Raw genomic sequence first — 16,500 nt, forward strand, 5'->3', positions numbered from 1 at the left:
CTTTTGAGAAAAAACCACCTATTTATCCCCGTTCTGTACGCCATGCGAGGGAGGTGGTTCGCACAAAATGCCATATAGGTACATGTCACGGATTCAGGACCTTAAATGGTTAATAGCGATGATAAGCCTTTAGGTTCCGCGTCAAAATGTATTCGGCGTTCGACATGCGCCGACAGCGAATGTGGACAGCCTGCGCTTTAACGCCATTTTCAACTGTATTTTCTCACAAAGCTTTCGTTATATCTTGTCATTTGTATCTGCTGGTGAATTTTCTAGCATAACAATCCAAATATCTGCAAAACTGACCTTAATTAGTCGACTTTGTTAACCACTGACGTAGTATAATAAGAATTACGTTACTACTTGTAATACCGCCTTCCCAACAGCAGATGGCAGCGTACGGATAAGGGCGGTTCCTCCAGTCATCGCCTCACGCCCTGTCCTCAGGACCCAGACGTTGAAGCTGCCCCAATTATTGCCTGACGCTAGACTCTACCAATACGTCTCCCTAGTTTTAGCCGTCACACAGAATAAGATCTTCCAGAGTTTCTAGTTTCGTGTCGTGCCCCTTTATGTGATTACTGGAGCAGAAATCTCTCGTCTCGCCTCAGGCACCTCCGTGGACACCTCATAGGTGGGTCCTCCGAGAACACCAGGTGATGTCATTCTTTGTGGTGGCCGCAGTGGCAAGATGGCGGCGGAGAGGAAGCTGCTGGGCGCTGACCGGGGGGAGGCACCGGGGGGCGAAGAGGACGAGGGGCAGAGTCTGTGGTGAGGACGGAGCTCCGGGGGCCGTGAGGGGAGGCTGCTGAGCCGGGCGCTGTCCGGCATCATCATGGCGGCAGCTGATAATGGGGAAGGGGCTCAGTGGGGGAGGGCAGCTGTCAACAAGCTGGAGGGGTCTGCAGCAGTGCATGCTGGGGGTTGTTGTTGTCATGGCATCCTGGGACTTGTAGTCCGCTGAGTTATCGCACGCCGGCTCGCTTGTAGGATGTCGCTTTTGCGCTCTACTGTGTTTTTCTTCCTCGGATGCGATATAAATGGCGCCTTCCCTCCGACATCGCCGCGATTTTTGACCATAACGTTCTGCAGTGCCGTTCGTTCGTACTTATGGCGGTGATTTCTACGAAGGCCGTTTATAGCGATGGCGGCGACTGCAATAATCGGATCGCCTTACAGAAATCTCGTTTAATAAAATGGCGCAGCTGTATTAAGGGTTAATGCTGCGGTAATGGCGGCGTCTGAACGCTCGCAGGGTTGGCATAATGTGTTTTGGCTGCTCAGCTGCGATCTCCTGGCGCTGCAGAACTACAACTCCCAGAATGCCCCGCAGCAGAGCATCATGGGAGTGGGGGGCTCTCTACACTATGTTGCAGCGACGCTGGGGATATAAAGGGGGTCTCCTGTTGAGGACGTTGATCCTCGCGATACGGGTAATGTCTGGTTGGTGGCGGTCCTGATGTCTGCGCAGTTCGCCGTACGGATGGAGCGGCGGTAGTTGTGCTCGACCGGCGTGCTCCGTCGCATAGAAGTGAGAAGTGCGGAATCATGCATATGCGACAAACACGGGGTGCCCAAGTTGGGATGATCGCAGGACCCCCTCCCCCGCTATCGGGCATCTGTGTCATTAATGGGGTTACCATACCCCTAGTTGATCGTGGGGGTTCACAGCTCGGGGTCTCCACTGATCAGAATGGATGATGCTGTAAGCCAATAGCGCTGTCCGTGTTGCGGTGGCCCAATTTGGTATTGTTGACACGGCTGTCATAAAAGTTATCTGTGCCTGCAGTACCAAACCAGGCCACTGCAAGGTTAACAGCGCTATCTGCTTCTATCGCTGATGACCACCCTCATAGCAAGACCAGGGATTCTGCGGACCGCGATCAACTATTCATGAGACCTCAATAGTAAAAGTCTAGATACTCCCTTTATGTGGGACATCCCTTTAAAAAGATTGTGTGAAGCGATAACGTTCTCTCCACCAACAGGGTAGAGGATAACGTTCTGATCGGTGGGGGTCCGCCCGCCCAGACCCCCCTGATCCGGTCTGGCCCTGGGTGGAGGTCGCCGCTGCTGCTCCATTTACTTCAACCAAAGCGCTGGAGATCGCTGAGGCGGATGAGCCGGCGCTGTCATAGAATGTAGGGGCGGCGCGCCTGACTCACGGAGCAACCGGACCCCTTTCTATGGATCAGTGGGGGTCCCAGCAGTCGGATCCCAACCAATCACCAATGGGACAAATTTTATATACATACATACGCGTGTCGGTCCCTGATGGAGACCGTTGTTGGGGACTGAAGTGGGGAACGCGTGGCGCAGGCGAAACGGTCAGAAAATGTAAAATCCAACGGGGGGTTTTTTTTTTTGTTTTTCCTTTTTTGCCCTTTATCTTTATAGAATAGAAAAAAAAACAGTTACTAACTGGAAACCATCAGGAAGCTGCTGCCAGACGTTATTGTATCTCTTAGTCTTGCTTTTATCACATCTGAAGATAGGATTCTGGGTAAGTGCGGCTCCGCCCCCTAAGTGTAGCTCCGCCTCACGCTCAGCTCTTCCTGGTACATGAGACCTAAATTTAACAATAGGACCCTAGTGATCTCGGTCAGCGGCCGCCTGCCTGCTGATGGTTTCCACGTTGCAGAGGTTTATTTCCTTTTAGAAAGTAAATGGGGAAATGAAATGTAAACGGAGAACAAGAGACTGAAGACGGATGAGATTAGTATTGTGGAAGCGGCAGCTTTAGGCCGTCGGCCGCGCCCACACGGGCGTCTGTGCATTGCGAATTACGCAATAAATGGTGACAGTGCATTGATTCTCGCCGTTCCGCTCCCACTTGCGTATAACCAGAGCGTACGTAACGTGTTAAAGAAGAACACAGCTTGTTCGGTTTTACCGTTTATTACACGTGTAACCGCTGTATGGGTGCGTTCAAAATGTGGCGCATACGTAATTACACTGCGGATGTACGGCGGTTTTTACACTTATTGTTAGGAGACGTAATAAATGGGGGGGGGGAGGAGAAACCAGGGAACCGGCGCAGGACAGCATGCGTAAATACGTTGTACATTCGCGAGTTAAAACGCGACAATACGCAGGGATACGCCATTCCTACGTGAGTAAAACACGATCGCGGACTGATCCGGTACAGCCAATGCAGACATCCGTTTTTTTGGAGCATTTTTTTTTTTTTAATTTGGACTGATGGTCCATGTAAAAAAATAAAATCACAGCATGTCCTACGCGGCGGGGTTTTTTTTTTTTTCCAGATGTCAGTTGCGTGTTCAAGTCAATGGATGCCCCCCCCCCCCCAAAAAAAAAAGCGCAGAAGGAAGACGACCGTCCGCATTCCGTTTTCCATGATCATTGCTAAGATATACTAGAACAAAATTGAGCCTCCTTTTCCTCCTCCCCCTCCCGCAACCCCCCCCCCCCCCCCCCCGTCTCCATAAGGAAAAGAAACGAATGACACACAGACATACAAACCGGACGCACGCCTCGCATATGATTGTCTAGCGTACGGACACGAGCGTTACAGTTCCAGGTGGAGGTTTATTAGTAAGTTGTTGGTCCCCTTCCAATCCTGCAGGATGTGCGCTGCGTCACGGCGGCCGTACCTCTCCCATCAGCTTGTCATCACCGGCGGGACACTTCCTGGGTGTCGGGTTGTTGTGTCCCGGCCGTCGGGATCGCTGCAGCCTGAGGTCATCTCTATGGATAAACTCTGACAGGCGGACAGTAAAAAGCCTCTTAATGGACTCGGTCAGAAGTTCTGTCTGTTTCTGGGACAAGCTGGGTGCTGGCCAACAGCCGCCGTGTCAGTTCCTACCAGCCTTATATGGCAAGGCTCCCAGTACCTGCATAACTAGCTTTACAGAGTTCTAGGAAAGCTGGGTGGACTTGTAGATAGAAAAATAGAACAGACAGCGTTTGAAAATGGCGGCGTTACAAACGTTTCGTTCGAGCGCAGGTCTGAGAAGCCCCATTACAATCAATGGGAGCGTTGTACCACGGCGCTCGGGACGCCGCACTGATCACGGTAAAGAGCGATGTGTGTGAGAGAATGGCCTTAAAACTCTACATGGTTCTGTTGTTCCTCCTGGAAATGTAAACAGCATTAGTAGTGTGCCCCTATACCATCTGATACTGGCAGCACTTATGGGACATGGTCAGTGTGCAGGGACATCTACTATTGATACAAAGGATTCCTAGTACCCAGATGTCTTTTCATACATTTCCAGGAGGAATAACTGAGGAACACAGATTTAACAAAAGTCCGTTCTTTTCCTGGGCACGCAGTAAAGCTGATGATGTATCCCTAGGAAAGTTCATCTATATCAGATTATTGGAGTCTGCCATTTGGGACCCCCGCCGATTAACTGACGGAAGAAGTGGCGGCCCTCAGGCCAGCACTGCGGCCTCTTCCCGGGTTTACGATGTCATGTTCTTGGTCACATGACCTAAAAGCCGCTCAGTCCCATTCAAGTGAATAGGATTTGAGCTGCAATACCAACCACAGCCACTATGAAATGTACGGCGTCCTACCTGCCTGGTTTGTAGTGAAGTGGCAGCTGGTTGGTGAGGGTCCTGCGCAGCAGACCCCACCGATCTGATATCGAAGAGCTGTCCTGAGGATAATGGGTCATCCATATCTAAGTTCCCCTGTTAAATGGGTCGTTTCTGGGAAGGTTTTAGACTTGTACATTCTTGGCCGCGCTGCTGCAGCTCTTCAGCACTTACCGGCTTCATTAATGCATTTCCAGGCCTGCGTTGTGGGATGTTTTGCTGTAATGGTTCCCCGCCTCGGGGAGCGGCACACCCTGCTTGTGAAGCTGCTGCATTATAGCCTGTGAGTAACCCGTGGCGTCCTCCGCCCGCCGCATCGCTGACATCGGCAACACTTCTTCCCAGCTGTTACATAGATCTATCTGTGTCTAGGAAAGCTGGGTAACTACCGAGCTCCCACGGAGTTGTCGCCAGGCTCTTCTCGCAGCAATTTTGGGAAAGTTGGGTGACAAACTTTGTGACTTGTACTGGCAGCCCCTGTAAGATGCCGGGCGACTCATGTAATTATATAAAGTTTTTTTTTTTCTTTCTTTTTGACTTAAAGGGGTTCCCCATCCCCGCCAAACGTGGCCGGGAGAAGAACATCGCTGTCCGAGGTGGCCGGGCTATGGAAGCAGCTGAGCGGCCCGAGCTAGGCTGTTTCTGTAACTCCCATAGAAGTGCAGTTAAGTGTACAAAGAGTTATCCCCGCCGCATGGGATAGGAAATAGCTAGCTGATCAGTGGGGTCCCGAACACGGAGACCCCCACAGATCATGAGAACAGGGGTCCGTTTTCCCCACCTCCATTCACTTCTGCATCGCAGAATGAATGGAGCTGTACCATGTATGCCTGGCCGGCTGGCTATTCACTCCCGTTGGAGCAGCAATACTCTAACCAGATGCAGGCAAACCAGACCCCTTTCTCATGATCAGTGGGGGTCCTGTGGTTGGAACCGCAGTGATCTATCAATTTTCACCCATCCATTAATTAGGCGAAAACTTGAAAACAGCCCCCCTTTACTAAAATACCCCTTTAAGCAAACAGCATAGTTCACTGTGATACGCAGTTTGTGTAATTACCATTGACTTCTATGGGAGATACAGAAGCGGCATGGCGAGGCCTGCAGCGCTCTTCTCTTAAAGGAGTTTTCTGTGGAAATACTATTGATGACCTATCCTCAGAATCACTATCATCAGGCTAGATCATCAATAGTATTTCCATGGTAAACCCCTTTAATGCGGCCACCTTGTACAGCTGAATTGGAGGCAGTGTGGGCCAGGATAGGAAATGGTTAGGGGTCCTAAACTTACCAATCAGATGTATGTGTATGTGCGCCAGCTCCTCCAATCCCAGAAGAGGCTGCAGCGGTCATGTGCCCCTGATGCCTGTGATTGGCTGAGCAGTCGCCTGTGCAAAACTTTTAACTTTTGGGTTAAAATGGAAACTCCTGATCATAGTCTGTCAGAGGGGTCGTCTCATCCGTAGGATGTGTGGCTGGAACTCCAGAGAGCCACTAGTTGAGAGCATCTCAAGCATATCCCAGTTTGTAGGCCCCGGCCCCTCCACTGGTCAGCCACTCATGATGGGACCGTAAGATGGTCCTTGTGATTGGGCTGCCAGTGATGCATTAGTAGTTCTTTCCATCTCGCACACTGATGCCATCTTGCTAGGATATGCCTGCAGTTTATGACCGGTAGAGTCGGCTCATCTGCCAGGAGTGATGCTCTGCAGGGGAGAGCTTAGAAAGTGATTCAATGTTAGAGCAGCTCTGTGGTCCTTTCCATCTCCGGATCAGTGGGCGCCCCACCAGTCATACAGTAATCACTGTAGGGACACCTCTCTAGTTGCCCACAGCTGTAGTATCTACTCCTTAGGAGTTAGTAAATCCTTGGGCAGTTGGAGAAGTTTCCCTAAAGTGGTGGCATACTCTAGGGTAGTGGTAAACACTTCGGCTTTAATGCAGAGGTTAAAGCACAACGAGGCGTTATTATGCATCAGTAGCGGAGCAGCGAGATGCACTGCGGATATAGCTGTGCTGATTAATAAAATATGACCTTCTATTCACCCCCCCCTCCCCTCTTTAAAGGAATACAATTTCAGCATTAAGAACCAGCAGGTTACAGTATATCCAGGGAGGATTCGGAAACCATAAAGGAGGCTCAGTGCTGACGAAAATAAAATATCCGCTATTCTTCTTGTGTTTCACTTCCACTTATAGTGAACTAATTCATCTTCTTGTCTTTTGTGTAGGACGTCCATTCTCAGCGATGTCTCCACCAGGGCACGGAATAAGCTCCCCTCTGGGAAGAACATCCTGGTGTTTGGTGAGTTGTGTCCAGTACTCCTGATTACTATATATATCAGCAATGTTTGACCCGTTGAGTATGGATGTGTATGCTCAGTAATTCCAGCATCCATATTGATAGGAGATCATTAATTAAAGGTGTATTCCGGACATTGATGGGTGGGGTCCGCAGCTCAGGATCCTCATCTACTAGCTGATTCTCCGGCCTCAGGCCGCACATCCGCATTGCTGGTCAGAGCTGTAACTGTAATAGAAGACTTTGGTCCTAAGGATGGTTCAGCAATAGTAATTGTCCGGCATACCCCTTTAATGGTATACCGTATAAAGGAGCCCACCAGTCGCTACATCCAGCTCGAGATTGACTGGAAAGAGATGGCCACACATGGACAACTCTACGTATAGAAGTCTATCAAAGTTACAAATTAGGAAGTTGTATTATATATATATATTTTCATTCATTGGCTTGCATGTAACTGACTTCTTTGGTCTCTGCAGGGGAAGATGGATCAGGAAAGACGACACTTATGGCAAAGTTGCAAGGAGCTGATCATAACAAGAAAGGCCGAGGCCTGGAATATTTGTATCTGAGCATTCATGATGAAGACAGAGATGGTGGGTAATAAGCCACTAAAGATTGAAAGGAGCAATAAACTCCCTACCAAATTCACCGGCCACTTCTTTTTGACGGGATGAATAATGCTTCATGCATGGTGGTTCTTCTCATCAAAATGATGGACACCGTGCCAAACTCAACGGATCCCATTATAAGGCAGTGGTTGCTGCCGGCGTGCATTATGCAACTGCGCTGGCGTTTCCATTTATAACAGAAACCATGTTACAGGTGTTAAAGGGAATCTGTCACCATCTTGTAGTGACGGGCCTGCTGGTTACAGTGATGTATCTGGGTATTAGTTTGGGACCAACTTGCGTTTTATTAGTACCAACCAGACACAGGACTAATCTTTAATATTCCCAAGCTGCTGCCAGTTGCGCTCGCCCTCCAGTCAACTGATTGTGCATAGAGCGTTAACTGTCAGTCATAAGCAGACTGCAATCAATCAGTGATCAGAGGGTGGAGCGGAAGGAGCTAGCCTAAAGCTCATGAATATCTAGGACTACTTCCGTGTGGCTGCTACTACCGTATTAAAATGCAAGTTTCTTCCGAACTCCAGCACAGATACACACAGCAGACCAATCACGGTCATCGGTGTACTTGTCACTACCGTGCGCTGACAGGTTCTTTTTAAGAACTTGTAAATTGTTCCGTTGTTTGCCGCTGTGCTCATTCTTCCAAAAATGCGCTTGAGGGTTTTCAAAAGAGAGAAGTAATGCTTCCCTATTAATTTCATCCCACCCCTAGTAAGTATGCATCGCCTACGCTTCTACAGAGGTGGACTGCAGCTAATGACCGCTGACTAGAGATGAGCGAGTATACTCGCTAAAGGCAATTGCTCGAGCGAGCATTGCCTTTAGCGAGTACCTGCCTGCTCGAGACAAAAGGTTCGGGTGCCGGCGCGGGGGAGCGGTGAGTAGCGGCAGGGAGCGGGGGGAGAGAGAGATCTCCCCTCTGTTCCGCCCCGCTCTCCCCCCGCAGCTCCCTGCCCGCCGCCGGCACCCAACCCTTTTGTCTCGAGCAGGCAGGTACTCGCTAAAGGCAATGCTCGCTCGAGCAATTGCCTTTAGCGAGTATACTCGCTCATCTCTACCGCTGACCCAAAATGAGCATGTCGGTCAGCGCTTGTGTTTTGTTTTTCTTTTCGGGGGGGACTTGCAGTATGATGACGATTGGTCGTTAATACACTTGTTCATCTTGATCTTTTATACAGCTAATGTGCAGATGAACGTTCATGTTCGATAATTGGGCTGTGTAACAGGAACTTAACTCCCAGTATGTCCTGAACTACATGTTGATGACCGCTGCTTTACAGTGTGTTAATTTTTAAGATCTAGTATTTTTGTAATAATGAGCAATGGCCAATCTATACGGCTCGCACATCCTGTGTGTTATAAACACTTCTCTAGGGGTACAGAGGGCCCTATAAGACAACACATGGGGTTCCCACGGCCATCGGGACCCAATGTGTGACTATAGGCTGTGTACGCGAAGCCTGGGATCTGTGCACAGCTTTACCCTCTTTAATAGGAGTGGAATATAAACTACACCTTGTTCACACATTGTGTGATACTTTGGACCAGGGCCAGTCAACTGGGATTGGCATTGCTGGCACTAAGCCCATCTTCCTTCATAGTGACGTCCTACATTACTTGTTAGCTGATGTCTTCATTTTACATTACATCACTCGAAGTCATTAGATTTGTAGGATACCGGGGGCAAAGAACAACCTTAAAGGTTACATAGTTTTATGTTAATGTAGCCCTTTAAAAAAAATAAGTAAATGCCCTATTGCCTTTCTAGGTGTGACTGAAATGTCCTGAATAGTTCCCATCTGTCAGTACTTTGATATCTTATGAACTGCGAAGCTGAACGGCAAAAGGAAGAGACGCTATTTGCTTTCTTTTGCGCGTATCTTTTGCGGTTTGTGTGTAGTGTTTTCCTTACTCTGCTGCTATTATTGCAGACGCTTCTATTTGTATGCGCAGACGATCATTTGCATAATCTAGAAGCATCAGGTTCTATTTTAGCGAGCCAGACTATTTGCAGCTCGCTCTACGTGGCTTGCCGTCTCTCGGCAGCTCGTTGCCAGCTATTTACGGCAGTCATCGGTGCCAAGCGGCAGCTGCGTGACAAATTATGCTCGATATTGTCCAAAAACAATGAGCGCTTTTACTGTGGGATCCTGCTCATTGCTTGGCTGCCAGGCACATGAGCTAATTTCTGTGTAAACATGGCGATATATACATGTTCCGCTGTCTGTCGGTGCGGAGGAAATGCAAATGCAGTGATTTACACCTCTAAGTAAGGCACTTCTATTTCCGAGCACCAGGCCCATAACTGAAGAGTAATGGCTTTATGCATCTTGCCTACAGATCTGACGCGCTGCAACGTTTGGATCCTGGATGGAGACTTGTACCACAAAGGCCTTTTAAAATTTGCCCTGTCTGCGGACACGATCGGCGACACGTTGGCTGTGTTCGTGGGAGACATGTCCAGGCCGTGGACGATAAAAGAATCGCTGCTGAAGTGGGCCAGCGTCTTACGAGAGCACATAGATAAACTGAAGATTCCCCCCGAGGTGATGAGAGATCTGGAACAGAAGAGTAAGTGTCACGGCAAGGGTGCAGACTGTATACAGGTTGGGCCATGGAAAGGTATCCCACTTCTGGCAATACTTTGTTTTTTTTTTGCCGCAGTGGATTTTTCTTTTCCAAATCTTTCTTACCCAAGTGTTAGAACAGACGTGACGTCACCTGACAGGATGCAAGGGGCTGTAGCCTCTTTCAGAGTGTGGGGCTAGGATCGGAGCCGGGCTACTTTTCCGTGGCCCACCCTTTCCAAGGAGGTCTTACAAACAAAGATGTACCTTGGCTTTAATAAACGAGTTCACAAAAAACTCTGGCGCTACAGAAAATGAGGTTTCTTCCCTTTTATAGTTAGACCCTTGTAGTGGGTCACGCAGTGTCTAGCTCGTCACGATGGGTCCCGCTGCTCCCAGCCTTCCCTGGTTTAGCTTTCATTAAGGAAACTGCATTCCAAGATGGCCCCGCTACTTCCCTGTCTATCTGATAGTGTGCAAGACGCTTTATACACCACTGGCCAATCAAGCACTGTGTAGTCTTAGACTACCAGCTCTCAGTGTGTCGGGTACTTAGAGAAGTGGCGCGGTTTGGTTTGTTCAGGACCGAGGGTCACTTTAATTTTGAAGCCAGTGGACACGTGTGTAATGTTAGTATAGAAGCCGAGTGAGAACTGTCGCTCGTAGGACTTGCATATAGGGGATGAAGTAGGTAGGTGCTCTACTGCCACCGCCCAAAAATTGGAACGAGCAGAAGCGGCAGCATAGTCAGTGCAACTTTGCACAAAGCCTTATTGTGTGGAAGCACTCGGAGGTTGTTGAGTTTTGAGGCGCTGTTCTGCAAATCTCCTTTTAGCTACTTTCTCCATTATAAGGGAAGGGTCGTTAATGGGGGATATCGATAACCAGACATTAGACCAGTATAAGGGGCTCATTGTCCTCACGGCCGGCCGGATCTAAATCAGTGCTTGTTGGGTTTTGTTCCCATAGAATAGAGTCGTGAGCCGCGGCATTAGTGGGAGACCCTCTGTACCAGCGGGAACGTTTCCTCTGCCACTTACAAAAGGAGGTAAAGTTACCGCTGGAAATATTCCTCTTCACTTTTTCCTTTTCGGTGGAACCTGATATTTTTCTTTCTGACCGAAGCTGAACTACAGAAGGGTATAAAGAGTGCTGCAGAAGTAAAGCTGATCTAGGGCCCTTCTACACGGAGTGACAGCCGTCTCAGTGAGGAGCGCTCCTGGGAACGATCATCGCTCAGTGAATGGAGGCGGAGCGGGCCGCAGATCATTCTGATCCGTTCACAGTAAACAAGAGGCTACCTGTTGACGGGCAGCTGATTGCTTTTTATTTTTATATATTTTTTTTTTTCTTCTATGCCTCCATGATCCGAACATTGATTGAATTCTCATTGAGCGGTCAGATTGTGCAGGCGCTTACGCCGATTATCGGTCAGATTCCTGCGATGCAGTGATAATCGTTCAGTGGTAAAGTACGCTTATACAGATGTTTGGCGTCGTTGGTGACACGGTAAGTGTTACGTTAGTAGTCTAGTTCTGCCCAGATGCGTCCCAACATATTTTCCGTTATTGATTACATTGCGGCAGCGATGAGTTGTTTTAGGTTGTCTAGTGTCGCCAACAGCGCCAAGGTGGTGGTGGTCAAATCTGTAAGGTGCATTAAAGCGAACTTTCCCCGGGTATGGAGAAACAAAGATGGCCGAACCACTTCTGACTACTTCCTGCACACTGTCCTAGCATGCATCAGTAGTCTAAAGGGCCATAACACTACATGCTGCTCTGATCATATCGCGCTCCCCATCATGTGAATTCCCTGATGATATCAAGTGTTTTATGCTGTAACACTTCGGGGAAGAAGCCATCCTCCACCGCTGATAGTTTTCAATGGGAGACATCACATCGCATGGGGAGCGATGCTGCCATCTGCATTGAAAACAAGGGCGCTGCGATGCAAGGGCACACTCTAAGATGGAACATGCCGCAATTTGTTTGCCTCATACCATCGCGGTGCCATGCAAGAAAGCATCACTCGTGTGTATGACCTCATTCAAAAGTATGGGGGTTCATATTTGTGCGTCCCGCATGATTTTACTCGCCTGTGTGAGGCCGGCCTTAAAATAATGAGGCATGCTAATACAGTGTGCATCAGACATTTCCTACCTCAGCGACCTGCACCTCTGTTTAGAATTTGGGTACCCCTGAGTAGACGGCCTCCGTATCCAGGTGGAGAATAACTGAGGAGATAGATGTGACTGTACCCAGCTCTCTCCGTTGGGTGCATCTCAACACCAACATGCAAATGTACGCCGGGTCTGACATGACGTAGGTTTCTGGCATAACTCCTGTCAGCTTCTGGTGTAAATTATAACTCTATCGGTCCTGGGCAGCCCTGCCAACTTTTCAGAAAAGTGTCGAGACTGGCGCAAAAAGCTAAAATGTTGCAAATGGGACTTGCGCAATAATTTGCAACTTTTTACACCGAAGATCAGGCATAAAAGCTTTTATTAATGTCCTTCAGACGTCCCACATTCTGTCAGACAATTAATGCCGTATCTTATGGATATGAGATCAATGTCTAAGGTGAGAACGACCCATTGACAACCCACCGGCTGGTTGACAATCAATATGGCCACCCACACATCCCTTGGACTTCAGGATGATAAATTTGCTTGGCCATGCAATGATCCTTCCTCTTTTATATATGCATACCTAAGCAACTTGCCATTCATGTGTAGGAAAGTTGGGTGACGACGGCTCTGACCGCTAGGGGTATTCGTTGTCCTGCAACTTCCCATAAGCAGAAGTAAGGTTTCTATGTCCCCGTGTTCTTCATTACCAGCTGACAGTTGGCAAGTTTTATTCACTCTATTGGGCCTCTCGACCACATGGGATGGATTTTACCTGCCTTGACCCTACTGATTACTGGACACCCCATTACTATTGTAGTAACACGCATGGCAGGCCGCCCGCTATCTGATATGTGCGGTAAAGTATTTCTGATGATCCGACAGAAGCTTCCAGAATCACAGTACTTTCTGTGGGTTGGTGTCCCTTTAAGACGCTGACGGTCCTGCCACTGTGCTTGGGAGTGGCGGAGGCTTCATCTGCTGTTCACACGCCGGGCGCCTCTCTCACACATGTTTGCACTGAGCCGGATGTCGCTCGGCTGACGCCGTTTTGATCCGTAGAGCAGGAACATTCCAGCGGGCAGCATATGGCTCAGATGGCTTCCATCTGCAGAATATCTCCCTCTAGCTGCACACTTGTACAGGAAGACTGGGGGAGTGCAATCCGTGGCCGTCAAGAGCGTGCAGCACTACAACTCCCAGCAACCTCTGCAGCATCCCCCAGGTTGGAGAGCGCTGCCCATTTCAGCTCCCTTACTTGGGACTTGGCTGCTGGAGATGGGAGCAGCGTTCTGGAAACTGGTGGAATCTGCTGCTTCCTTCCTGCAGTTCTTGTCTGAAGCCACTTATTTTTGGCCTCTGATATTTGAGGACAGGAGATTGTTTGCCGGGATAATTCAAGTTTCTGCAGGATTTTTTGTGCTTTACTTTTTTTTTTTTTTTTCTTCTTTTCTTTCACCCCTGACTTCCAAGAGCCATAGCTTCTTATATTCCTCCACTGACATGGCGGTAGGAAGGCCTGTTTTTTGAGGGACATGTAATTTTTTTTAATGCACCGTATAATGGACGGAAAAACTTTAAAAACTTAAGTAGGGAGAAATGAAAAACGCAATTGTGCCATCTCTCTTATTCTTTTTGGTGGGGGGGGGGGGGGGGGCACAACGTTCACAGTGCAGTAAAAATCACATGACCTTTGTTCTCTGGCTCAGTGCGATCGCCGTCATACAAACTTATACGGTTTCTGATAAGTTTCTGCTTTTAACAAGGAAATGGATTTCTTTCTTAAAGGGGTTGTCCCGCGAAAGCAAGTGGGTCTATACACTTCTGTATGGCCATATTAATGCACTTTGTAATGTACATTGTGCATTAAATATGAGCCATACAGAAGTTATTCACTTACCTGTTCCGTTGCTGGCATCCTCGTCTCCATGGTGCCGTCTAATTTTCAGCGTCTAATCGCCGGACTAGACGCGCTTGCGCAGTCCGGTCGTCTTCTTTTCTGAATGGGGCCGCTCGTGCCGGAGAGCGGCTCCTTGTAGCTCCGCCCCGTCACGTGCCGATTCCAGCCAATCAGGAGGCTGGAATCGGCAATGGACCGCACAGAAGCCCTGCGGTCCACCGAGGGTGAAGATCCCGGCGGCCATCTTCACCAGGTAAGTAAGAAGTCACCGGAGCGCGGGGATTCAGGTAAGCACTCTCCGGTTTTCTTTTTTAACCCCTGCATCGGGGTTGTCTCGCGCCGAACGGGAGGGGGGGGTTATTGAAAAAAAAAAAAAACCCGTTTCGGCGCGGGACAACCCCTTTAAACATAATATGCTTGTGGGGCGGCGCGGCTCGTTTCTTGCCGGGTCAGCTGTAGTTTCTATCATTCTATCATCACATTTTTTTTTTTTTTTTTTTTTTAATTTGGATTGTTTTAGGAGGCCGGATAACAGGAAGGAGATTGGAACATTTATATAACATTTTATTAAAGAGAAGCTGCACTTTTTATAAACTTTTTTGACAGGTCAGACCGACACATTAAAAACTTTTGATCGGCGGGGATCTGGCCGCTGAGCCCTCCGCTGATCGCTGTAATGAGGGGCTGCAGCACTTTTGGCTGTTTTCATTTCTTGACAACTTCTCTGGTAGCTGAAGATGGACACACGGATGTCTGTAGACCTCTATGCGCCCGTCTTCAGCTGCCGGGAGGAACCTCCTGTGTGAATAAGCCCTAATTAGGCAGAATATGCCTGCGGGAGATGATTAGGTGTCTTTCCCTCCCGCACTTGTACGTCTCCAGGTGACACATTTGTGACATTATTAAGACAGGCAAGAAGTGATCTGCAAATATTGGTGTTTCAGGAGCCGTCGCCCATGTCTGCATTGTACAAATACGTGTCTGCGGTTGGGCTGTCTTCCCAAAGTAAACTCGTTCATATCGCGTCCTGATGGCGCAGTGCCCCGCCCCCCTCCCTGTTTATTTACAGCGCCGGCTTCAGGCTGCGAGAATGCGACTTATAAATATATCCGTTCCCTCTCAGTGTTTTTCTTGGCTACATTTACGATATGGAGATGCAATAATATTGTCCTTGTAGCGAAGGCTTTGTGCGCAGCGGCCAATCGCCAAGCATCAGTCCGGGGGGTGATTGTTCCTTCTATGTGATGGGATGTGTAGACATTCATGAGTCTGGGACAGTCGGGGGACTCCCTCTAGCAGCAGTAATGATAATTGGTTTGTCTTCCTTGGGTAGCTGCCTCTGTTGCGTTGAGTTTACTTGAACAACCCCTTAAGGATCCGGGCTTTTAGATTTTGGCTTTCTCCTCCCCACTTTAAAAAAAATCGAAACTTTTGCGTATTTTTTGCACGGAATGATTTGTAATTTTCAATCATCATATTTAATGTAGTGGAAACACTTCAAAAACTTCTTTGTAATCACTTTCTTACACTTTTTTTCTTGACGACGGCGTGACCACAAAAGCGCATTTCTGACGTGTTTTTTTTTGTTCCTGAAGGCATTCACCATTCGGGATGAATAATGCGTTACTTTGATAATCGAACTCTTACAGATGCAGCGATGCCAAAATGATTTTTTTTTTATCCTAAATATGGGGGAAGGATTTTTTTAAATTTTTAATATCCTTTTGCGTCTTAAAATCCTTTTTTTTTTTTTTTTTTCCACTTTAGTCTTTTGTTTTGTCTCCATAGGGAACTTCCGATCATTCGCTTGCTTATAAGATCATACTGCAATACTTCAGTATTGAGGTATATGGTATTTCTGCAGGCATCCTATTAAAACAGGCCACAGGCACAACAGGCCATAGGCATAAAAATACATGGCCGCTCTGGGGGTTTTCAAAAGACTGTGGGCTGCCTTGGCAATCATACGGCACCTCGTGGTTTCATCGAAGGGGAAAGGACCATTCCAAGACCCCTGAACGCCGATCAGGATTAACAGCTGATCGTAGCTATTGCATCCGTGTGCCAGCTATCAGACAGCTTATTTCAGCCGGTCTCAGCCCCCTGGTACCTCTCCACACATGCTCTGTGCACCCAGGACATACATATTTATCCAGGGTCGCCAAGGGGTTAAAGTGTACCTGAAAATTACCAACCCAGTCCAATATCAGCCGTGCAGGAAAATACTGCTGCATGGATGGCAATGTTGCCAAGGCAGCCATATAATACCTGGTGAGTATTGCGCATGGATCCTATGCCCAGCATGCCAGCAGCGTCTCACCACGCCTGATGCCAGGTTGGGCAGGAGGCATCGCTGGAGGTACTTACTTTAATTTGCAACTCTCTAACGTACTTTTGTGTTTCAACGTTTC

The 16,500-nt window shown here is 48.4% G+C and overlaps 1 protein-coding gene across 1 annotated transcript in view; it reads left to right on the forward strand.

The window, feature by feature from the left end:
• The first annotated feature begins 643 nt into the window (after positions 1-643).
• DYNC1LI2 (dynein cytoplasmic 1 light intermediate chain 2) overlaps positions 644-16,500 on the forward strand; it is a 31,674-nt gene continuing 15,817 nt past the window's right edge. The window contains exons 1-4 of the mRNA XM_066583136.1: positions 644-771; positions 6,795-6,868; positions 7,345-7,461; positions 9,838-10,068. Of these exons, the coding sequence (XP_066439233.1) occupies positions 692-771; positions 6,795-6,868; positions 7,345-7,461; positions 9,838-10,068 (502 nt within the window). The 5' untranslated portion in view covers positions 644-691. The remainder of the gene's footprint in view (positions 772-6,794; positions 6,869-7,344; positions 7,462-9,837; positions 10,069-16,500) is intronic.

The sequence above is a fragment of the Eleutherodactylus coqui genome, chromosome 11, assembly GCF_035609145.1.
Source record: "Eleutherodactylus coqui strain aEleCoq1 chromosome 11, aEleCoq1.hap1, whole genome shotgun sequence".
Taxonomy (NCBI): domain Eukaryota; kingdom Metazoa; phylum Chordata; class Amphibia; order Anura; family Eleutherodactylidae; genus Eleutherodactylus; species Eleutherodactylus coqui.